Below are 25082 nucleotides of genomic sequence, written 5' to 3' on the forward strand. Positions count from 1 at the left end.
TTTAGTTAGGGTGATACAACATTCCAAGTGTAATTAGTCGATTTATTAACCTTGGTCGCCAGCATGTCCGAGAACAGGCGGGTAGCTGATTGGTCCTGCGCCCTGGTTGTTGAGAACTTGCAGCTGAACCTGATACGGCAAATCTCTGATGAGGTTGAGGATGACGTAAGAGGACTTCTCCTCTCCCTGCACGATGGAGCTCTCCCAGTCCCCCAGCAGCTCGGCGTTACAGTACAGGATCCGCCAGAAGATTTTGTACTGGACGCCTGGACCGTTCCGCTCGTACCAACCCAGGGGCTGGAATACACCGCAGGGGACAAAGAGCATTACGGCACGAATCTATCTTGGTTTCTAACCTCGATATCACAGGGTTTAAGGCATGCACTTGATATAGTCATTTCACTTAAAAAGGACTGAGGGGTGCGGGTAGCAAACAATTAAGTCAACATGAATTGGAGTCCGTCAAATCATTGAAAATAATGGTATCATAAGACTTGATAAAATAAAAGTGCCGAAACTAGAGAAATGGAGAGACTCTATACTCCCTTTCAGTGTGACAGAAAGTAGCTAGGGCTACTCTGAACACGTTTAACACCCATGAACCTGACAAATCCATCATAGTACAATGAGACAGAGACATTCATCACTTACCTCCCACCTGACGATCAGGTCTCTGTTGTAGATCCCCTGGGCCTGGATCTCCTTAGGAAACACTTCAGGCGCTGGGAAGAGGAATACATTATATATAATATGATATGATATAATATAATATAATATAATATAATATTAGATATAATATTAGATATAACATTAATATAACATCAGATATAACATTAGATATAATATAATATAACTCTATTACACGACAATTGTGCTGGGCACAATGTATTTGTATGGCAAGGTGCACTGACGTATCTTGTATACAAGTAAACAGGGTATTTCTCATTGCTGTATATTAATGTGTATATGGAGTGTAATATCCCCAGTCCGTACCTGAGGGCGGAGTGTGGTAGCTCTCGGAGATGTCGCTGGGATCACTCCGCCCCACCCAGTTCACCGCGATCACCCGGAAACGGTAGTTCACGAACGGAGAGAGCTCCAGGAGAGACTTGGTGGCATTTCCGGGTACGAAGCCAATCATCTCTCTCCATTTGCTGGGTTCGAACGTTGTTTCATACTGGACGATGAAGTGTTCGCTGGGCCGGTGGTCGGACGGCCAGGGTGTCCAGGACAGGATGACGCTGGTCGCACGCTTGTCGCTCAGCTCCAGTTTGAAGGGCGTGTAGGGGGCTCCTGTACAAATGATTTATATGTACGGTATAATATTCCTCTAAAACTTGTATTTTTAATTTCTCTGATTTCAAGACAGCATTGCTTCGTTATTAACTCAAATGTACAGTTCCAAATGGCCTATATGGTGACAATTAAACGTTATTTCTTAGAGACCTTGTTGCTTATGATACATAGAAACCTGAAACAAAATAAGAAAAAAATACCGCTTGCTCTAAAATACTTGAACGCCATATTCACGAAGTATTTTGCTTCATAATGGACAGGAGCGTTGGTAACTACTGCTACGGTAGTAGAAAAGCTAGGATATCGATTTTATGCCAAGCTGTTCTAACAGGCTGAGCGTGAAAGATTTGCTGTACTTGCTGAGTTTGTCCAAACTGCGCAAAAAGTCTGCAAATGTGCGGGAAGTTAAACTTTTGCCTTTTACACAGACCTCAAACACAGACCTGGAAGCGCCGTCTCATACTGAGTTGATGAAGAAGTGCGGTGCTTACATTTCATTAATGCAGTCACCACCCTCTGCTGAAGCATGCTGCAATGTTAATGTGACCAGTGATCGTCAGAACGTGTGTTCAGTAGAGATAAAGAAATTGCTCAGCCTTGTTAGAGAAAACGAAGATAAACGTCGGTACCGGGAGAGCGCATGAACCACAGATAACATACCTGAACAATTCCAAACACCCTGAAAGGTCTTATCTACAGACAACATGTGAGCAGAGCGCCGAGGACTGAGCAGTGATGGAAGGCCGCCATGGGACTGAATATGGAACGTGGCAAGTGCCCGTACACTCGTTAGGAGTTAAGGGAAGGCATGTCAGAATAGTTATCGTGAAGTGACAGACAAGCATGTTAATTTGAGTGATTAGTCGGTTTACTGTTTATTGAAATAACCGTCTGATAGACATAGTTCATAATTACACACAAAGGCGATATAAAGCCAGCATCTGTTTAGGACCGACATGTTTTAAAACAGCGGGCACACCTATACTTACATTCAACAGTTACCAGTCAAACAACCATCAGCAGTGCATCCTAGCTGATACTAGTGTACTACTATGGTTAGAACATAGGTTACATAACAGTAACATTTATTTCTAGCTAGTGACTAGTAGGAGGCATACGGCAGACAAACAGTGAATGTATTTTACTGAGCGGCTGGGTAATGCTTGTCTGAGTCGTTGTAATGTTTCTCGAACCGTAGACCCGCAGGCAACGGCATCCTTCAGTAGAGCCACGGTCATTTTCGGCGTAGCACTTGTAACATCCCTCGTCCTTAAAATGTACTTTATCCAGGAGTAGCGACCCCGTGCCTTGTATCAGTTTGGTGGGGACAATTCGTGCTTCATTAAACCATAATCGCCTGGACCTGACGGCACCCACAGCATCACAGGTCAGTTCAACTGTACTTGATATGCTGGCGTTAAATTCTCTCTTTGGTGTGATCAAAACTGGAGCACGCTTGAGAGCTGTGTGGAGAAAGATTGGTACAGAAACGTAAGATTTATTGAGTATTCCAGGCACATCAACAAATAGTAAATGGTCTATCAATCATTCTGGTCACAAATTTCCTGTAAACTTCTTATAATTATTAGTAATACAGCATCAGAACAAGTTCGGGCTCAGGTTACTGCTGAGCACAATTTGTGGATCCTCCTTCTGAAAGATGTTAATGAAATCATTCCACTTTAGGCCAGTTTTAGTTGCAGATGATGAGCATACCTGGCAATGACTGTCCATGACGCGGTGCCGATACCGGTCCCTGTCCCTTAGAGTTGGCAGCCTGGACAGTCACCTCATACAGCAGACCGGACGTGACGTTTCGCACGACGTAAGATGACATAGACCCTCCAACTGTCGCTGTCTTCCATAGGTTAAGTTTCCAACACGTCTCGTTCTGAAGTCGCCATGATACAAGGTACCGAAGGTCTGGTCCATTGTGATCGACAAGGGGTAAGGTCTGGAGTAGGTATAAATCATGATTATCATTAATATGATAATCATACTAATAAATGATGATGATAACGGTCATTGTAAATAATATGATGATAACGTTCTAAATATAACAGGATTAGACACAATCATTCGGACAGTAGCCTGGAGTCATTGCCCTCTCTGAAGTCAAATAGTGAGATTTCATGTTGATGGCAATCTACCATGTTTTCACAATACAACTTGTTTTTTTTACTCTATTCTAATTCATATGTGCATTCACGGGCAACATTACGCTCTTATTAATTAATTAATTAAATTATTACTTGATCAACAGAAGTTCGTTCTTTACTCCCCAAAGGTTAATTTCAATTTTCTTATCATTACTAATGTCTCTCCCATCGGACCATGCGGTAGATAGAAATCATTGCCTCATCATATTGGATATTCACGAAGTAGCTTTGGTACAACCCGGTCCAACTTTTCCTTCACATCACAGTCAACAAAACTCGTGCCCGAATAATCAATCGTTTACGACAGAGTTTTACTAATGTTCGTCATTTGTTAAATAGTCTAACTCTCTGATACAATCTTACTGCAGCAGTTGATCGATACTTACTCTCCATGAAACCCTGAAGCTTGTAGCCGACAGTCCGGCCACCTTAATCCTCTCCGGAATCTGTCCCGGGGCTAGCAGGGTAAAAATAGTCAATGATGTCATACATAACACGGGTCTCGGTGGGGTTGTTGTAACGTTGCCAACATAATCGAATTTGCTATCACGAGGTCTTTTCCCTTCGTTCTAGAAGGATGATTCCACAAAAATACACCGTGCCGCATCAAGAGAGGCGTGGGAAAAGCAATTACTTGAGGACAAGCATCCAACTTTCAGGTCGATACTCTCGGTCCCAGGACGCCAGGCTGTGTCTTTGGGGTTTCACAAAATTAGGTATCGGGAAAGTTCATTCTCACTGGGGTATCTAATTCAATATATGTGTAGGGCAGGGACTGACAAGAGCAAATTTTTGACATTTTTTTATTACGTTCTCGTTTTGTTTGGGACGCTACCAACATTTCCTTGCTCTAAAATTGGTTTAAGCGTGCATCAAGTTTTTTTAAAAAATGACCAATGCAACGATAAATATGACATGCTTACCATTCCAGTTCTGATGCCGTAGAGGTTAAAGCGACTGACGCGTGCGGTGGGTATCTTTTGCGAGCGCGCTAATTAACTCACGTGCCGGCGGGGTGTCGTACAGCTCGGACGGTTCGCTGGGCTCGCTGTCCCCGCTCCTGTCCGCCGCGATGACCCTGAAAGTGTAATCCACCCACGGCGAGAGGGGCAGGGTGATCCTGGTGCCGCTGATTAAAAGCTCTTTGAACAGATCCGTCCACGTGATTCGTAATCTCTCGCTTCGGAACTGCACCCTGTAGGCGAGTTTGGTTCTCCTGGCGCCTTTAGAAGCCGCAGGAGGCAGCCAGGACAGTTTGACCATCCTCGGACCCTTCTCTACGATGTGCAAGTCGCGCGGTTTTCCCGGGCGCTTGTGCAGTCTCACCGTGCCGTCTCCAAGTTGGGCTAACAGTAGTACATAAAGGAAAACCCCAGACAGAAAACATAAACATACAAAACAAGTAGAAAAATGAAAAAAAAAGCTAAGCTTCTGAAAAAAAAGTGTACCAAACGAATTCTCCAATGACAAATCACGTAAATCAATATGATAACGTCAATCAATAAAAACATATTGTACACATGATGTATAGATAATTCCATTTTACGGCTTAATCATGTTAGCTTCCTTTCTACAGTGCTATTGTGAGGCATCTGTTGCTTTCACTCAGCCACGACTACTGAATCACTGTTACCAAAGCAATCCACTATATAGCATATACTCCGTAGTTGCGATGTTCTCTTTAAATCCAAAGCGCTTCGACGTATACAGGGGGTTTGTCACTCTGACTCAACAGACAGGAACATGCACACTGTGTGTCATGTACATGTAGTCCGTCACTAGTCCTCCCTCATTACGTCATGACCATTCTTGTACCATTCTCCCATTTGCTTTCCCAAATTATTCCCAAATACTTATCTTTCATCATTTTTGTGTTGAGACGGAATTAGTAACTCGTCGTACACTTAGACAAGGGAAACTAAAGTTTGGGCAAGTTAAAGTTGGTCTGAGGTGATTTGTATTCTTGTAATGTCATGAGAGCACACCGTGGCAGCCAGACGCAAAGTGAAGTGCACATCAATCGAAACACAATAATCCTGTACATCACATTTGATGAGCGACTGCCTGTCCCCAAGGCCTGAGCTTGTTCTGCTTACTCCTCCAGCTGTAGCTTTATGAATTTCTGACACGCAAGACAGGCATAAAGATGAGGTCTCCCGGCACGCTATTGGTATCTCTGCCCCGATGCCTTGACCTTCCTGAACATTGCAATTTTTCTGCACGTAAAGAACTCATTGATGAATGACAAGATCTCTGGCAGCTACAATACCCGTATCATCTATCCGGGCAGAAGACATATCCCTGAAACTGATTGATGTGCGGTGGACCTAGTCGGACCACTCCTCACATTACCCAATTTAAACTTCAGGAGTAAATGACCTGGGATCCAAGACTACATTTTCACAAATTCAAACTTCTTCCCTTGTTCATGCCCATGTAGCCAAGCTGTCAGTACAAGACCTCCTTATTGGACCATCCCAGCATATCTCTGCTTAATTTTCTCCATGGTTTACTCCTAAAATAACCCAGCTGCCCTCTCAAGGGCATAATTAGCAGAGCGTCTCTCTCCTAACGTAAAACCTTGTGAAAAGTCATAATGGCTCTTAGAGACGCGTCTGCAAACTCATCTCCTCAGGAGATTCGCACCTTCATAAGTCAGCACGTTGAATAGATTCAATTCCACCTTTCACCTCCACCCCTGCTCCCCGGGGACTGAACTGTGGGGAGCCCATATCAACCATCCCCCCGTACCCGGGCTGATATTGACTCCCCAACAATGGATCAATAGAAACGCCAAAGTTATCCCGGAAGAATCAAGAGTCGATCTTTTTTCTAATGGGGCAGAGAGGACGAAAATCCATGCAGACTCGCCCCTAGCGCCATGATGTACGATGTAATATTTCCAAAAATCTTGCCTACACTTTAAACTCCATGCACGCATTGAAACACTTAATGGAACTGGTTTGGTATTGCCGAGTTGGTGTTATTGGAAGCGGACGTGGCTATCTTTCCATGTATTGACTTCGAGGTGAGTATCAAATAAATCAAGCTAAACGTACTGTCAACGTTTTGCTACCCTTATATTCATCAAAGGATAAAGAGCGGTTAGAAAGTCCCATCAAATTCAAAAAGGGTACAGGAACAGATGCCAGCCTATTTGATTAGATGCTGTAGGCATTCTCAGCATACATCCATCGTATAGGGCAGTTTTCCTCAACATCATGATAGCTGTGCTTTCAGGATAGTTTTTTTTTCCTTTTCTGTAAAACTGGAACATTTTTGGTACCAAAGTAGTCGGTGAATAGCAAGTTATTTGACATCATGGCAATCAGATTCAACGTGTATTAAACTATAACAATATAACTAGAGTTTGGAGAAATATGTCATCAGGGTGATTCGGATACGATCATGAGCAGTTCATGTGTACATGTGAACAACTCTTTTATTTTAGCCCCTTTGTCACATTTCAATGCATCCTGCACACTATATCATTCGTGTTCGAATTTGGCATAATTTTGCATGATATCTTCCCAACAGCCTCTCACCCTCGACGTGCAAGTCAGTTCTTAGAAAAAACAGCCTGCCCGGCATGACGCTGGTATCTCCATCAGACATGTGAGGGTAGCCAGTGGTGTTAGAAGTGAAGGTTTTAGCAAACTCTTGGTTAAATCACAGTAAAAGAAAAGCGAACTTTAACTACATCCTCCATAATATATGGAGAGTGACTGCCTAGAATGCTTTGATGCTTTCTTGCAACAGTTGAACTATCAGATTCTCTACCTCGCCTTTTAAGTTTAAACAGAAAGTCCACTAAGCTTTCAAGTGTCACCTCGATAGCTCCAACTTTGCACTTCACACGCAATCCTAGCAGTTTGCTATCACTAACAGCATCTGAGATATCGTGTTGAAGGGTGATATCCATCCATCCATTCATACATGTGGTCTCAAGCCCTAGTGCCTTTGAAAGGCGCAATTAGTGGCTGCCCACAACGGGTTCGTCGGAGTACTTCACACCCAGGCTAAAAGCCACGATACGCTGAGCCACTTACCGATGCACTGCACGTCCCCGCCTTCCCACTCTCCATTTGGTCCGCATGTCCGGATGCCTGAGCCCATCAACTTGAAGCCCTCCTTACAGACAAACTGCACCTCGGAGCCGTACAGGGAGCCGCAGCTCTTCCCCGTCACCTCAACGTTGTGAGGCACCTTAATCGTCGGGCACTTTACAACTGTAGTGAACAGTTGATAAAAATATATGTTGTGATGTCGTGTTTATTCATACGCCCGTCAATTTATGTACATCGTGGGCGAAGAGTTTAGAAGTGGACAATTATTAGATAAAATAATTTATAGCAATAACGTTAAAGCAAAATGTATAATTTGTGAGTTAGTCACTTGGTACTCACATGTCACAACAATAACAAAGGTCTTATGACAGAATGTCAGGAATATTTTGCTGCATGGAAAATGGTTGAACTTTATTTTAACATGTCATGTTTTTACTTCTACTTCGAACTTGAGGGTCACGAAAAACTCATGATAAATACTTCTCAGAAGTCTGAAGTCTCCGATTTCTTGGGGTTTTTTTCTACACAGAATTCATGTTGAGTCATACAGACGCCCACTGTATACACACCTTGCACTCCTATTGCTATTTGGCATCTTGCTTCATTTTTAGCATCGTCACTGGCCGTGTATATCCAGGTGTACTGTCCCCCGGCCAGGTAGATGGGCGGCTTGGTCTCCGGTCCGTCCACCTTCACATACCCGGAGTTGTCCACGGCTGTCGGCACGGTGAAGTTCAGAAGAACCTTGTTCTCACACTTCTCGTTCCTCAGGTTCATGTCACCTGGACAGGTGTCTCCGAAGTACGGCGGTGTGACATCTGTGAGGAATGACAGGGACGATAAGGTATTACACAAGTGGTTTGGTTCATCCATGGATTTGCAATTATCTTATCTTTGCAAATTCACAATCTCTAGTGGCATTTATACTGGTACTTTAATATAATATGATTTATATGCATACTCTAGATCTAAATATCTTGAACGCCATAGACTCCTTAGGCGGATCCAAAACATACAACCTGTGCTTTAATTTCATGTTAGTCCATTATGTGCTTTTCAAATTGTAAGATTGAAGCCGGCGACGTGTGTATGTCTAGCAACTTGATTTACAAAAGAGACAAGTCAATGAAATGAAAGCAACCACAAAGTCAGGTCAAATCAAAGTTTGATACTAAAGCCCCTGTGTTTTTGTTTCTTCATTACAACCAACCTGAGTGCAAAGGCAATTTATATTGCACCGTGTTCAATACACAACAGCTCGGGAGGATTTCGAAAAGAAATGGGAAAATGGAAATGTGCTCTTGGCCACAAAGGACTTTGTACTAGTATTCGTCATGAGATTAACAGAGACTATGATAGATATGTTCCTTATTAAAGATGCTGACAAGAACGTATTGTATAAAGATTGCTACTTAGGCAGGAGGAACATGAAATATGATGTTATGTTTTCCTTTGACTGATCGGCGCCTTTGAAGATCAGCAGGAAGCGTGTATTCAAATAAGATTTATCTAAGCCACAAAGGAATATGTTAATTCATTAAAGACGAAACAGTTCTAAGTTTTTTCCGCTGTATCAAACTGTTCGGCTAATGGTACATAATACGTAATAAGGTCTTGTATTCATATCAATATGATCGATGATTACCAGATGCTGTAGTGTAGATTACAGAAGAGAGCTGTGTTCCCTACTAATGCAAGTTGGCTTGAGCAAAAAATATACAGCTGTTTTAACCCCATGTTTGTGAAGTTATTTTAGGGCCGGATGTTTATGGCTAGACAGCATATCTTGCAGCAAGATTATATAAGCATAGTAAATAGACTCTAATAAAACTGATACACTTCTAAAAGATAAATCCACTGGCAGTTATTTCTGCTTAACAAACCTACAGTGCCTTACAGTAACACGCTAGATTCTCAGTTGAGAAAATATTTTTATGGTGGCATTAACATCTATTGATGCAATGATCGTAACTCGTTCAAACAGTTCTTGTCGTTGTACGTAGAACGAACTGCGCCTGCGCGGACCCTTTAATGTATTGTGTATAGCACTTCGGCAGAACGTCTCGTTTGAGGCCGCATTCGCGTATATATGGTATCCCGACTGTAGTTTTCAAACGTTGTGTTGGAAGATATACTGCAAAGGACAAGATTTTGCACCATTGACCATATACATCCTAAGAAAACCGTAAAATATCCGGGTTTGGCACAGCCACAGTGCATTCTACCGACGCGCCCCTTCGATTTATGTTACTGTAAGCAGTCAGGCAAACTTTCTGACACTAAATAGCCTCCGGGAGGCAACCAACCGTCTCGTATCGCATAGCTTGTCGGCTGTTGTCCCGAATCTTTGATGTGCAAAATTTGTGAGAAAGCAGGCGCCTTACGGTTACCTTGAGAAGTTTGAGAGGATTTATCAAGTGTTAGAAACACCATTGCCGCTTCTTTGATTATAGGGATCCTGCGACTGTAATCCTTCATGTGTGCGCAGTAATCCCCGGGATTGCCGCCGGTTTCCATTCCTTATCACACGGGGTTTTTGAAGACGGATATATGGAAAGTAGAAAATAGACTGCGACGGCGCCAGCGCTTTTCTTCGCATAAGAACAGAATCATTACAAACTGTTTGATGGAAGCCGCTCTCAGCCTGTCCCAGGTGACTGTAGCTGTGATGAGTGGTAGGACGTTGCTGCTTTGCAAGAGTAGAAAACCCTTTTACGGTTTTAACCTTTAAATGGAAAACAAAAGCTTCCCAACCGGTATTACCAACAGGAGAATCATCACACCTAGAACGAAATAAGCCTAATTTGGCGGGTATAAGCATAATGATTTCACTTTCTTTATTTTTAGCTAGAAGTCAATGATCCCATACCTCCAACAGCAATTTTCGATCTTCTGTATGTAAGTAATGTTCTAATTGGCATTATTTGTACTTCAAAAAACTTTTCACACAATGAATTATATAAAGATGACTATGACCCTATTATCATTGGGTATGGGTTTTTATTTGATATCATCTATAGTATTACACTATCCTGATTTTGCTTATTCAAATTTCCGACGAAAGCGCCCCTGCACTTCCAGGAAAGGAACCTGCTAGCAGGCCCAAACTTCAGTCACTTCGTTGTCAGCCCAACAGCTAGCACTCCAGTTTGGTGACCTTTACCATATCAGATCAAATGAGTCACTTCTGTACTATAACAAGACACTAGAGTACCCAAAATCAAATATTTTCGAGGTCTCATCAAGATCTACCCACCGATCAAATATCAAGGCAATCCACTCAGGCATTCTTGCGTTATTGTGTTTACGGTCGGAAGGATGCACACACAGACACAGACACTAACACGACCAAAATATAACCTCCCAGCGGAGGCAAAACTTTGTTGTATTTTTATGTGAAATATTTGACAGATTATTACTAACAAGTGTCCATGACCCTAAAGTGTTGAAAATGGCCCAAACAGCCACACTTTTCACCTTTTCCCATTTACAGAGCAAACTGTAAAACACAAACACCACAGGGTGTCATCCTCGCACCACCTTTTACGTCATTCGGCCTTCACGTGGCAGCATGCCGCCCTCTGGAGGAATGTGCCGTCATACATTTTTCTCGCGACCAGAATCAGAAGCGTCACGACAGGGGACACAATAAACACCGTATATTTCTTTTCATCCCATAGCAAAGGGGAATGAATAAGGAGTATTAAATAGAGGGATGAATAAGACTGTTGCCTTTGAAAATTCCCGGGGTTGATCGATCTAAAGACCCTACCATGCATGGGCGTGAAAGATAAAGGTTATCGTCGTATACAAGGCTTGAGAGTCAAAATCGATTTTGCCAGTTTCACTTCGCTGTATCGCCATATCTGAAGTCAGCAAATCCATACACTTTTGACGGTAAATGTTTCACCTGACCTTCAGCTTTGGGAGGTCACTCAATATGTACAAAATCCCGTTATAAAGTATGGATACTTTCATTGCCTCAATTACACCCTTTCTCCACTTGAGGCTGCGACCGCTGGAAGACCGATCAGCAAACAAATATTTGACAGATCGCTCAACAAGTTCATAGATTTTTGGGTGGGAGTTTGCATGTTTTGCCATCATACTTTTACATGCATCATATTCCAATTATGAAATCAAGAGTCACAAAAATCAAATTTTGGTCATTGTGCTGTCGCTCAGCGGTGTAAAAGGGGGCTTGCTCCCAACCAGAGAATCCGGCCCTTTATTGAAAACAAAAGAAAAATAACTCTAATTTGCTCCGAGGGGAAATCACATGCCCTGTAAGGTTTAACTGAGTTTCAGCGAAACCTTTTATTGTTAGGATAAACGTCACTTTTATGATAGTAAAATCTTTTTTGTATTCCAACTACAAATCAACTGAAGTCGAACTTGCAGCAAATAAGACAAGGCCATGCAGTATATTGATAGGTTAAATCTTGTCTTGTCTGTCGTTTCTGAAGAAGCTAGCTGGCGCCAGCGATGGATTGCTTGAATAAAGGATGTCGCAGGAATCTGAGAAAATAAAGCGCGGCTCATACCGTTCAGATGTGTTACCTCCGAATACGGAGGTATTGTTTTAGGTGGGTTGGTCTGAGGGTTTGTGTGTATTCCTGTTCAGCAAAGACGGCCTCTGTGACAGTTGATATTTGGTTACTTGATTGACAGGGAGGTTAAGTCCGAGGGTGCACGCGCTAGGTGGAGGTACGCGGGCGGTACGTGGAGGAATTCAGGAAGTGTATGACTGTGTGTAATACCTAATTGAATCACTTCATACAATCTCTCTCTACATTTCCAATATATCCAACCGAAAACAAGTTATTGAGGTCTGACATTTCCGATTTATACGTGCACTTAGTGTACTTTGCGCATCTGCCATGATTCCGACTTTTAGCTTCCTAAGAGTCGGTTCCAAGCCACCCACCCCCGCAACCTATGTGTACGAGAACAAAACTCGGTACCTACCTCTCAAAAAATTGGTCCGACTCAGTAATTTAATGTGCGTACAGTCAACCCTCTTGGGTTCGGCTGCACATACCACTAGCTTCAGGCGCCGCTTCTGACCGTGCTCACCAACCGATCACTCTGTGCATGGCCCTCGGCCCTTCCTATCTCAGACTGCAAATTACTGAAGAACTGCAGAACTCGTAAAGCACAGCCAAAATTCCCTCTTGGCTATATATTGTACAAAGTGCACCGTTATTTATCACTAAACAGCAATATGGTCAGAGGAGGTTAAAACAAAACTTCGCCCCACTGCCCGCCAGAGAATTGGATTCTGTTAACTATTCCTTGTGCGCAGTGATAATGAAATATACTTATTCTTTTATCTCGTTAGGAAACGTCTGAATAAGCGATGCATGTTGTAATTATTAGTTTCCAAACGCATGCCCACATAGATAGATTTTCCTTCTGGGTTTGAGAAAATAAAGATAATAGTCAGCTCCTCAGTAGAACCGCTGGAGGCACGGTGCAAGTAATAACGTTTTAACAGGATGCAAACACCAGGGGTAATCATTGGACAAGAATATTAGAAGATATCATCTCCACGCAGGTTTAAATAAAATTGGAAGACTTCAAATGAAAGAAGTTGGTCAGCCGGGGGCAAGGAACGGGGTTACTGATGAGAAACTGTGAGACAGGCCGGGTGAGATGCGAGGAGAATCACTGATGTAACAAGTACTCTCTTCGACACGGTAGACTTTCATTCTTGACAGTAGATGGCAGGGCTGGTGTTCGGGAGCAGGTCAGCAGTGTTTGGGGCATGTGCGATCGCGGGGTCAGATTTGACTCAAATTTGACTTGATTCCATAGGCCTAAATTCCCGAAAGTGAGCCAACTCTGGTTGTTAGGTGGTTGGGGGAAGGTTCTGAATATGTGACTGGGGCTCAAACGTAAAGTTACGGGGGAGGGGTGTGTATGCTGAAGATAACATGAAAAACTCTTTTAGAGATTGCAGGGTGCCACATGTAGTAAATGCATGTTGTATGAGCACAATTGATAGTCAGGAACATTCCTGAATCTCCCCAGAATATATCCTTAGGCCATTTCTGCCCAACCAATACCCAAGACCGACAAAAGAATCCCACTACATTTGTTAAAGAAGACCACCAGATCAATAGCTAAGGCGAGATTACGGCGTCGTCCTGTTGCCTACTATTGATGACTGATGTCGTTCTTTATTCTACAGAGAACAGATCTACAGTCTGAGTTCCAACCCTGGCCCGTTCTCTTTTAGTCCGTCTCCTCACGACTGTGCCAGGAGAACTCAATTAAGCCGTTCGAATTCATGGTTTTCAAGGCCATCCACCGATATTACCTTGCGGCACATCATAGACACTCGTTTGACCTAGGTTCTCTGTCTGCCGAAGTAATTACGGGCTTCAATTTCATCTGGGCCGGCTCCGCACTCCGTCAAGGGTTCTCATATCAATTTCGGGTAGGACCAACGGTTAGGTTCATAAATTTACGGGAAACCTGATATTTCAGACGTCTGTTGTTGTCTGTTAGTCTACAATATGTACTAAGATAATCCCGTCCTGTTTTCGAAGGGGTTTTTTTTCATCGTGCACGGGTGACGTACACGTATGCCCAACTAGTTCTAAGTTGCTGTTCTTGCGTGAAGACGGGAACGCAATGTGATTGTCCTAGATATATGCTCATTGCGGGTACATGCAATCCACACCTGCACGAACGCGTGAATGCTGTTTTTCTTTCGGTTTTCATAGTACCATGGTGGCGCATGCTTTCGTTTGTTATGAAGTATTCTTGTGTTTGAAATGAATTTAAAACGATCTCATACTTTCGCCTTTACGACTGACGAATTTGTAAACGTTTTCTCATTGATTATGAAAAGAGGATCTCCATTTACATGAATGATTCTTCAAGCTTCTACGGGCCTGATCAGGATTCATCAAGCTTGTACGGACCTGACCAGTAAACGGGCTGCTAGAAGTGTGATGTATTCAGACTACATCTCTACAGAGCAAGAAGAGCTGTTTGTTAGGTCCGCCCAACCGTACCACTGGACTCAGTACAGCACGTCGGCAAAACGTACTGCGCCTGCGCGAAATCCGTAATGCTTTGTTTCAGAACGTCTCGTTTGGGTTTTGTTCACGTATTTAAGGGTGACATTCTGACTATAGTTTTTAAATGTTGTGTCGGAAAAAATAGCGTCTAAAACGGATCCAAGATGTAACGTTTAACAAACATGCAACTAACGCAGGCGCAGTACGTTCTGCCGACTCAGTCAACTGTCTACCCACACGTTATTTCTGTTGACTAATCCTGGCTACCCTCCATTCAAATTTCACCACGATTAACGATAATCGCACAGAGGTGGCTTGTGAAATACCCCATCACGGAAGTAGAAAAGCGGAAGTTGCTGCAATTTAGTTACTTACACAGAGCACGTCCATTAATCATTCTTATTGAATGGCTTATTAGGAGATCAATAAAAGTACCAAATCTGTCATGCTGGAAAGTGAATAAACATGCAAATGTAGGGTTGATACTTTGTGCTAGTAAACCTCCTTTCTCGTATGGGGTGCTGAAAAAGATTTAATCAGACAAAAAGGTCACAGTAGTGGGCATTGGTTTGTTTCATCTCTACATACAGTCTAAAATGATTTAATTGTAAGATATGGACTATTATCAATGGCATTAAATATTCATAGGGTTTGCGGGGAGAGATAGAATGAAGGTGACAACTGATGCTTGTTAAATCCTTAACATGCTGTGCTTGCCGTATGTTCTGCGTACCAGAATATAATTTGTACCTATTAGTTAAGATACAGCATGTTCTGTTAGTTCTCGATCGTTTGTTTGTGGCTTCTTCGTTTTCGAAATCTATACATCTCGAACTTTCCGTTTTATGCATGAACGACACATTTCAAACTGTGTACTGCTTCTGAACGCAATGAATGTGAACATACAGCCCGGCGTACGACTTACTTTTGAATGTACACACTAAAATTCATCCCTTGGGCTGCGATGTTGTATCTTATCAGTATAATCAAATAAACCAGTTCTCTCTATCTCTGCTGGTTTTTTTTTTACTTCATCTTGTTTTCAGGCGCTCATGCAGTAGATTGTAGCTCTCTAGAGAATGTTTTCAATTGGAATAACTTCATGCGGCTTTAATTAGTTCGTTGTGTCATGGAGCAACACAATGTACAGTAATTAAAGACACGTGAATTGTTGCAATTCCTCAATTTGTCAAATGGACTATCGAAAAAAGACTTTGCTACGATTACAGGCCCAGCCTCTCCTGCCCAATCCTTTACTAGAACGATCCATCGCCTTTTCAAAAGGCCTGAGCTCCGCACTGCCTGCCGTATCATAATTGGTAATCAGGCAGCGAGGAAAAGTAGACAAGAACGATCTTCCCATCGGTCTGTAATCCCTTATCTACAGTTCGGGGATTACCCGGGAATGGCACGGCGCTTGCTTGAGTCTATGTACGAGGCAGTCCTCTAGTTCTGTTCAACTCGTTAAATGAAGGTAACAATTGATATGACATCGCACTCGTGTACGGCAACAACTTCTATCGATTAGCATTGACTTTCCCGTCGTGACCATACATTCAGTAACATCTATTACACCCTCATTCCACTAGAGGCTGCAACCTCGGAGCGACCAACTATTTGACAGATCGCTCAACGAGTTTTGTGGACACAGCGATTTAGAAAGAAAATGTGTCATTTAACTTTAAAAAGATGTAAATCAACTTTTGCATCGTACAGCATCAACTATAACATCAAGGGCTACATAAATTCTATTTTAGTCGCACAGCGGTCGTTCAAAGATCGCCGATGGTGAAAGGAGGGCCTTAATCACACGTGTCAATTGACAATCAGGAATGCACCTGTGGATATCATGAATTCCTGCACACCAAACGCCTCGCTGACAAATGTTTATTGTTAAGACGGCCTTGGCAACTGAAAGCGCCATATTGCCATGGGAGAACATGCAAAAATTCCCGGGTGTGGGATATTCACGTCTCAGGCATCGGAAAACAGGCTGCCTACAGATCCCAAACGTCGAGTTATCTCAAGGGAAGAGCTCGGACAAGTGCAAATCTAAATGCTCTGTTTTAGTGCCCAAGAAAAATGTAATACTAGTATTGCTTTTGTCTCTGGTGAATTCAGTAATTCTATTATTTCAACATGATCAGGAAATGCATGATTTATGTGTCAGTTAGACTATTTGTTGCATTGGTATTATAGTTATATAAACCCAATTATATTATCATGAGTATAGTATATATATATATCAGTGTTAATGTAATGATTATAATATATAACAATATTAGTGTTGTAGCAATCTTTTTCTATTTTTCATTCTTTCTAGCTTTTCCACAGCTCATTTGAGAATCACACTACATTGATACAAATTAACTTGCATCCGCGCCATGCTTAATTTTAACGGCTAATGAAATTTCATTTGACCTTTGGTGGATGATGAATCCTGCATATCTAGATTAATTGAATTTTTAATTGAATTGCAGTCATTACCAGAAACTGCACATGCTGTTGCTGAATGGTAAATCATCCAATATAACTACTAATATATTATAAAGAACAGATTGTTACTCAAACTCTTAACTTATCAAAAATGACATCTTCTCTCCTTGGGAGTGGCTTCGTAAACACGTGATTTGTTATTAACATGAAACCAATAACAATTAATGAAATACTGAAAATAGTCAAACGTGATAGTCATTATTCAATTAGAAAATACGTTTGGACCAAAAATACACCCTTTTGAAGCGAACAAAATGCTGTCACGATAATTATGTATTGTTTGCTTCTGGAAAGAACGTTTTTCACAATCCATGGTACCAGGTTATGAACCGGCTGCCATGCTTACCGTGACGTCACTGTCAGCATTTAATTGAATTAAGTCCCTGGCAGAAATTAAGAAATCAAGGCTATTTTCAGGAACTGTTGTGTTTCATTGTCAATGGTGCCATGTCTACAAAAACAGGACTGACGATGTACCTACAGGAGACTCGGTAAACAGGTGATTTGTTATTCATCACTTAACTGTCCGCGCTCCTTGCCTCCGAGGATAACAACTCCCCAATCCCTCGCCCCTTCCAATGAACCCATTGTGTCGGATAACGAGGGAGACGCGAGGAACGTCCCGAAGTTTGGCTGCGGATTACGGCGTGAATCACAAACCACTGCCTTCACAGGCCGCCATAAAATGAGATGCCGATTGCTTCCGTTCGGAGCGGATGCTGAACGACCTGTCTTACACACCAGTAAATCAAACCAAACGAGGAAACTGATATTGGATACCAAATCCTCCACTAGATAAAGGGTTATATCAATACAATGAAATGCTTCAATTTAAATCCCGATTGTTAATAATCATATAGTCTTAATGTCTTTAAGGACACCAAATGACTTAACGTTTGATTGCAGAGCTATAAAGCTATTCACAGATGATGTTTAGTCTAAAGTGCTATTTTGATCAACGTAAAAGGTTTCCTGCCCGGTGGAATTGAAGACTGCCTTGAGTCTTTCCTTCCTGAATAATGCAATAGCTATAGTGTAAATTTCAGCGCGAAATGCTATCACTGCCACACATGCTGTGTCTATGCAGATAAGTATATCCATCACGGTAATTGGGTATCTATGTGCTTCCCGTAGAGAACGGCAAGCTAGGTGTGTAGCTTTGTTGAATTAAAGAATAGTTTCATCACAATGCCCAGACGTTCATATTTTAACAGAACGGCAATCTACTGTAAAACTTTGTTGGGTTAAAGAATGGCTTCATCACAATGCCCAGACGTTCATATTTTTCAAACCGGGTTATTACGTGCGGAAGCCATTCCCTTGAAGAAATATTTCTCTGTACCTGGGCTAATATGGGCTTGTTGGGTTTAAATGTCATGCAGATGATACAGACCACCTTTCTTTGTCGAGAACACTTTGTAAAATCTACTTCATTTCACCGGTGAAGAGAGAATGACACTTTCCTTGAAGGTTTTGTGTTACTTTTAAACATGTTGCAGACGGCAGTCTCCTACACGACAGTACCCGGTACATATGAGATCTGCCCGTCACCCAGGGGTGTCGTGCATAAATATAGACGACTGCAATATCCTGTATTGCTGGTCTATTGGTCAAGAGTGGACCATTAAGGTGAGCTGGGCAAGTCTCCAACCTGGCGGGCCGTGATATGACATGATTGGAAATGTAAATCTGCTCTTTAGTGTTTATGATACATAAAATAATTACGTATATAGGTATACCCAAGAAATGTAAAATCAATCAGGAAGCACAAGAAAAATCGTCTTTTCCATTCGCTTCCTCCGAGGCTTTTACGTCTTGAGAAATGTCTTCATCTGCGAGTATTGCTTTGCTTTGGAATTATTTATGAAGCAGATGTTTTTACACTGGAGGGCGTTCAAGCGTAGTACCGCACAAGCGTCGCAGACTTGATGACTGTGGTCATTTCTGCTGAGCTTGCTCCAGTCACAGACATAAATAATGTCTGACATAAAACCCGGTCTTCTGGTGTATCTAAGGAAGAACGTGTGACTTTAAAAAAAAAAGCTCTCATACGGATCTGAAACTTTCATTTCGAATGATTCTGTACGCCATTGTCTGTTGTGTTAGATAGAGAAAAGGGCGGGGCCACGCCCGTACATCATTCGATGAGCAATTGGTAAAGAAGCGCCGTGAATGTCCTACATTATTTGCTTGGGATGTCAAGTGTTTCCTCCACACGCGGGCAGAATACTGCTGTTCTATTACATCCCCACAAAGACATTCTAGACTAATCCACACAGACTGCTGCGGCACTATAGATTCCATACGATCGTCAGGAGATGATAGAAAATAAAGTAACAATGCTGGTTCTTATCTACACAACTGGGAACCTGCCTTGAGCGACTGTTGCTCGGAAATGATTTTCAGTAATGATAGTTTGGTTGGGGGCATGCATATAGTTACAAATGACGGGTTCATTAGTCAAAGAGATCCATTTCTTCCGGTAAGCCAGCATAGATAGCAACCTTTCTAATTTTGAAAGCAGACTTACGATAAAGTATGCATTTTATATGTGTATGGTCTTTTATCTGACGTGGAAAATTCAACATAATTAAGATCAATTTGTCAACGCATTTGATGACGATGATGTGGCTAGCAAGCTTTACTATCTTTTTATTTGTAAACTCAAGCTCGAAGGCTAATTGCAAGGGGACACACAGATACGATAACGTAAAAGGTATAAAATGTCTAGTCTATAGGTCTATCTAATGTTTCTACGTACATTACTGGGAGGTTTGACTTCTTCTTTGGAGGCAGTGGCTAATGAATAGTCCCGCGTTTTATTGGATTGGACGATGGCCATCTCCCTACCACACCCATGTATCAGGCACAGACGATAACCAGCCTACACTGACATGAGACACAGCCCATCCATGGGAGGAGGCCCAGCTTAAACTTATAGTTTGACTGAAATATGAAGGTTCTTTTCCCCTCCAGCTCCAGACGACAGCGTGCATACCTCAAGTCAACAGGCTGAACGGTTTGATCTATGAGTTGATAGCGACGCAGCACAACACGCATTAGAAACCACGATATACGCGCTTAAATGAGGAGACAACAGGCCGGCGCCTGGATGTGACTAGATGTTACCTACGTGCATTATCAAAAAGATGTGATTATCAACTGACATATTCTCATGTGGCGCTTTTAGGTCACTCTACTGCTTCCCTACAGCCATGTTGAAGTGCTTCTGTTAACAACATGCAAATATGACTGTGTGGATCGGTTTCAATATGGCAAATACAAGATAAGACATGCTTTTGTATCAAAACGGCTTAACATTAGAGCCAGAGACGCATATACAAGCTCATGGTGGTAGAGTATTTTTGCGTTGCTTCAGCAGCACAGGTATGTTATGTAGAAGGCCTGACCTTACCGTAAGATGAAGAACGATTCGAGGTAGCAATCATCAAAAGCGTTATGCTATCTTTGTAAAAAAAATGAATATCAATTATCTATCTTATATCTAGACATTTAATATTTAATCAGTGGTCAATAACGGCATCTTATAGAGTTCACACTACCCAAATGTAATCAAAGTGGAGGTTCTTACCTCTACAAGCCGTGAACTCCTTTTCCTGGGTCCAGTCGCCGTCCGACAGACAGGTCTTGAACGACGGCCCTGATTGCACATAGGTGTTGTCACAGGTGAAATAGCAGGTGTCCCCCACCCTGGAGCGGCTGTCCCTGCACGGGGGTGGGGACACCTTCCCGTCGGGCGGGTCCTGCAGCACCGGGCAGGTGATAACTGTGCAGAGAGTAACGTTGCACATCAGAGAAGCGGCCATGTTTGAAATGCCGAGTACGGGCACTTAACACTAAGAACATAGTAAATAGCAGCTTATGCGGTAACCGCCCCATGTAGACGTCGCCACGGAGATTTCCAATGAGTGCCGCATGTCAGGTGGGTAGAAAGTATGGTGATCATGTAAATAATATTTATTTATTAATAGAAAAGAGACGTGAGTGCAGAATGACCCCTTGACCCCTAACACCCGTAGAAGGTCCCGGATTATCCTTCACTGACGGCTTCCCTCGCGGAGAAGAAAAAAATCCATTATGCAAATGACGGCACCTAAACTTTTTAGAGATCAAGTATTCTGACATTATCAAGGGGATGTCAATGGGATTCAGACTTTAAATTGAAATCGAAGCACCGCGGAAAAACCTGGCTTACAGGTTTTATTGCCCTTTCGAATAGCGCTGGACGATTGGTGTGAATTACGTGCTGAAGAGCAAAATACTCCCTATAGAATACCTAACATACTTATATGTTCAAAACGTTCCTCTTTCATTATGCATTAAAATGATTATAACATTTCGTTTGGGACATGTTTGTTTATGTACAGTACATTAAAAGTGCAGAGAAAGATTAACTGATTTTTAGCAAACTCTAAATCTTAAATTGTACATTGTGACATCGTAGTTACACAGACATGTAGTGAATGAACAATGAAAAAAGTCATTAGCCAGTCATTCAGCCCAGTTTATAACGAGTAGTCCAGATGATTTTCTCAATCAAAGGCGACTTTTGTGACAAAACCTACTGTCAACAACAACAAGAAGAGATGACAGAATCTATGGCAAGTCGGCGCCGCGTCATGGTCAATCTAGAGGAACAGGTAATCTGAAATACCAACAAATCACTTCATTCAAAAGGCGTGCCACTTAATCCAGAAAAGAACTATTCATTCTAAGACATCGACTCGTAGATCTTTATTATCGAAGGCAATTCGATATTTACTGGTTCCCAATTGGGCTCGGCATCGCCTGTTTCGAAATTGCAATTCTGCTATCAACGTGCACTTGTTATAAATGTGGAATAAGGTTACTGCCCAATTTTATTTCATGGTCTATCTGTCAGCACAATCCTTCTGTCGTCCATGAGACTATCTAAGTAGGCTCTTTGGGTTCCCTGCTGGTGACGTATGGTTAGTTTTATCTAAGATAAGCCAAAGACGGAGCACGTAGATACAGGAGAGCGCTATGAATGATTCATGTGAGACGAATTCAACCACCCAGAGGGTGCATGAATTACTTACAACAACCTATGCCGTGCAAGGACGCCACTGGAAGTGGTCAACTTAGCCTAATTGGTTATTTGCATCACAGTTCAATGAACTATTATAAATTTCACATTCTCATGTCAGGTATTTTTGTGACAGAATACGTAAATATGGAAATTTGTCAGCAATGCCCTGCTAGGCTGACTGGAAAGATGAGTTGAAGAGTAAAGTTAGCATTGTGAAGGATTTGATGCTTGAAATGGCTGCACATTTCGCCGCCGCTAACGGCAACCATTAAGGAGCACAGTCAGTGGAAATTTGTCCGTGTGTTCTCATGGGTGATTCTAACACAGCAATTTACGTAAGCCGCACCTGAATGGAGTGCTAGGCCCCGTGCTGACAGTGTGCCCTTTGTCACTGAAGTAAAACTGGCCTATGATCCTAACATGTATCACGCTGTGCAGTAGCAAGCTCGTCGGCAGAACGTACTGCACCTCCTCGGAGGAAGGAGAAGAACTCTAGAGCTGTTAGTTAGCTCCGCCCATCGGTGGCACTTTGGACGGTCAGATGTCAGCATGTCGGCAGAAAGTACTGCGCCTGCGCTAAATGTGTGATGTATTGTGTCTAGCACTTCCAATGAACGTCTCGTTTAAGATCATATTCACGTATTTGAGGATTACATCCCGTGTTTTTTCTTTTTCAAATTTTGTGTCGGAGAAGATAGCGTCTGCAAGATTCTGATGCAAACATCCAAAGAAACCCGTGAAAACTCCGTGATTCGCGCAGGCGCAGTACGTTATAATGACATGTCCAAAGCCCGTCCAAAAGAGAAGATGGTCGGCCAATGGATCGCATCGCCTTTGCTGTTACATTTTCATGATCCTGACGACTGAAGTTTTTCACGAGCACTTTATGGGAAGAAGGGTACGAGTAACCGAGAAGCTAAACAGCGTATGAAGCCAATAATATTTATGCTTGACTAATATCAAAACGTCTGTTTTACAATTGCACATGAAGTGCATGTCATAAATATGTTGTTTTATCACGTCGTAATTCAGGAGCAATCGATGCATTTTGTTTTACACGAAAAAATAATGTGATGGTGGACATGAAGCGGCTTTTCTTACTTTTCATTTATCTGATAAAAGAAGAGATCAAGTATCCAAACGAACCTAGATTAATGCACACACACACACACACACGCACTCACTCACACACTCACTCACATGCACGAACGTACGAACACACACACACACATACAGACAGACAAACACAAGCACATACACTAGCACACTATTAAACTATTCGACCGTATAGTACTAGTAACACATAATATTAGTGGTATTCTCATACTGTTCTCGTCCTCCCTAACGTGATATGTACGAGCAGATATGATAGGAGTAAGCACAGCATGTCGTTATTTTCCGCATGAAGTAGATGGAGATATTGCTGGGGCCTGCGAAGGGCAGGCATGTGTCATTCACTCATTACTGTCTGCGTTTCCTATTCAGAAAGTATTTAGAAGCAGTGACCTGGGTGTAAAGTAAGTTTCTCGTTCTAACTATGGCGGAAGTAAGTTTTCGTGTTAGGCTTTTCCAGTATCATCACAATTGTGCATCTAATGAAGTGTTCATGAAATTCCTGTCGCCGACCTCCACCCGTCTGGAGCGGACGATGACAGAAGATCCCTCACAGGGGCGTTCTCTTGTACGGCTGCAGATCCAGGACCAGTCAATGGTCTAATAGTATCTACAACCTCCGAATATTAATCGGCAGTTTGCTGTTTTTGATACTTGATTACATCATGCTATCATTACGTGAGAAAGATGAATGTAATGGGCGTGATAACTTGGCCTGTTCGATAGATAAACATTGTTTTTCTGATATGGTATAATATATGATATGGCATGATTGTGACTGCGAATGTTCTTTTTGATCACTTTATCTCACAGATCATTTCTAGACATGCATTTAGAGTTCTCATAACAATTTCATGCGGTATTTAATCATGTCAACAGTTCATACATACACCTTACACAAAACTATCTGTCTTCATTTGCAATAGATGCTGCGGCCAGGGCGGTGTCCATCTTAGCCAGCGTATCCCTGGCAACGACAAAGAAAGATCGCGTTCGCTGTGAAAGAGGACGGGGAATTTGTTTTCCTGTACTGGGACGCTGCGAGAGCTACTTTTTAGGCTGAACAACGTTTCAGCCGAGCGTCTGGAGCGATCAATCCCCCAAACATGGCGGGTTTGTAAGATGACATCCCGCCATCGCCATTCAATTACATCACATGTATTTGCCGAAGGGCATTTCCCTCGCCCGTCCCTCTTCGCAAGCTTCTCAGCCAAATATATCGATCCTGTTCTTAAGCACAGATCACAGTCGGAGACGCAGTGGCAGGCGGATATTCAGGATTTTCTCAGACAAAGCGTGTCCGCTAATTGGAATCACCATGGTATCTGCAATAACACATAGGCAATGTGCTTATGCTATCTATGCAGAAGTACGTTTTAGCTGTTATTGAAGAGACACAGATTCTATTTTCGCAAACCTTATTGAACCTTATAAACGAATAAGGTTCGTTCCACTGGAGGCTGGGACAAATCCAAAATCGAATCTTTTGAGCTGTTAGGTTAATCAAAGCTAGCGAGTCGTCTCTCCAATTCATTTTCCAGCGGATTTAACTGATCCAAATGGGAGGCTTTTGATTGAATTTACATAGAAAGCTTCGACAGCTATCGAGTGAGGGAAGCGAGCAGTGTCAAGGGTTGGCTCGGTGATCACCCAGGGTTCGATTTTATGTCGTGACATGTTACCAAATGAGAAAAGATCACATGGGACAAACTTAAACAGAATACAGGCACGAAATTCATATTCAGTGTCATATTCAGAGCGGAACGATCTTTAGGTGAAAATAAATGTATTACTAACAAAGAAAACATGCGTGAAATTTGACTCACGAATAGCTATGTAATTCAGAAAA

General features: G+C 42.3%; 2 protein-coding genes across 2 annotated transcripts in view; both read right to left on the reverse strand.

Moving 5' to 3' along the window:
• Nucleotides 1-25082, reverse strand: part of LOC109469753 — a 68107-nt gene that overhangs the window by 6902 nt on the left and 36123 nt on the right. Inside the window, 6 exon segments of the mRNA XM_019768340.1 lie at nt 51-297; nt 652-722; nt 994-1293; nt 7505-7684; nt 8092-8340; nt 20642-20836. Of these exon segments, the coding sequence (XP_019623899.1) occupies nt 51-297; nt 652-722; nt 994-1293; nt 7505-7684; nt 8092-8340; nt 20642-20836 (1242 nt within the window).
• Nucleotides 2145-4108, reverse strand: LOC109469757 (vascular endothelial growth factor receptor 1-like). Its single transcript, XM_019768355.1, has 3 exons — nt 3842-4108; nt 3013-3250; nt 2145-2759 (listed from the first exon to the last, which is right to left on the reverse strand). Exons 1-3 carry the CDS (start codon nt 3941-3943, stop codon nt 2392-2394), a joined length of 708 nt encoding a protein of 235 aa, XP_019623914.1. The 5' UTR covers nt 3944-4108; the 3' UTR covers nt 2145-2391.

This window comes from Branchiostoma belcheri, unplaced genomic scaffold (assembly GCF_001625305.1).
Source record: "Branchiostoma belcheri isolate BF01 breed outbred unplaced genomic scaffold, Haploidv18h27 scaffold21, whole genome shotgun sequence".
NCBI classification, from domain to species: Eukaryota; Metazoa; Chordata; class Leptocardii; order Amphioxiformes; family Branchiostomatidae; genus Branchiostoma; species Branchiostoma belcheri.

Coding starts and splice junctions, on each gene's coding strand:
- LOC109469757 (XM_019768355.1), bottom strand. CDS start 3,943: ATGACATCATTGACTATTTTTACCCTGCTAGCCCCGGGACAGATTCCG. Junction 3,251..3,841: donor GCTTCAGGGTTTCATGGAGA/GTAAGTATCGAT, acceptor TACCTACTCCAG/ACCTTACCCCTTGTCGATCA. Junction 2,760..3,012: donor TCATGGACAGTCATTGCCAG/GTATGCTCATCA, acceptor TTCTCCACACAG/CTCTCAAGCGTGCTCCAGTT.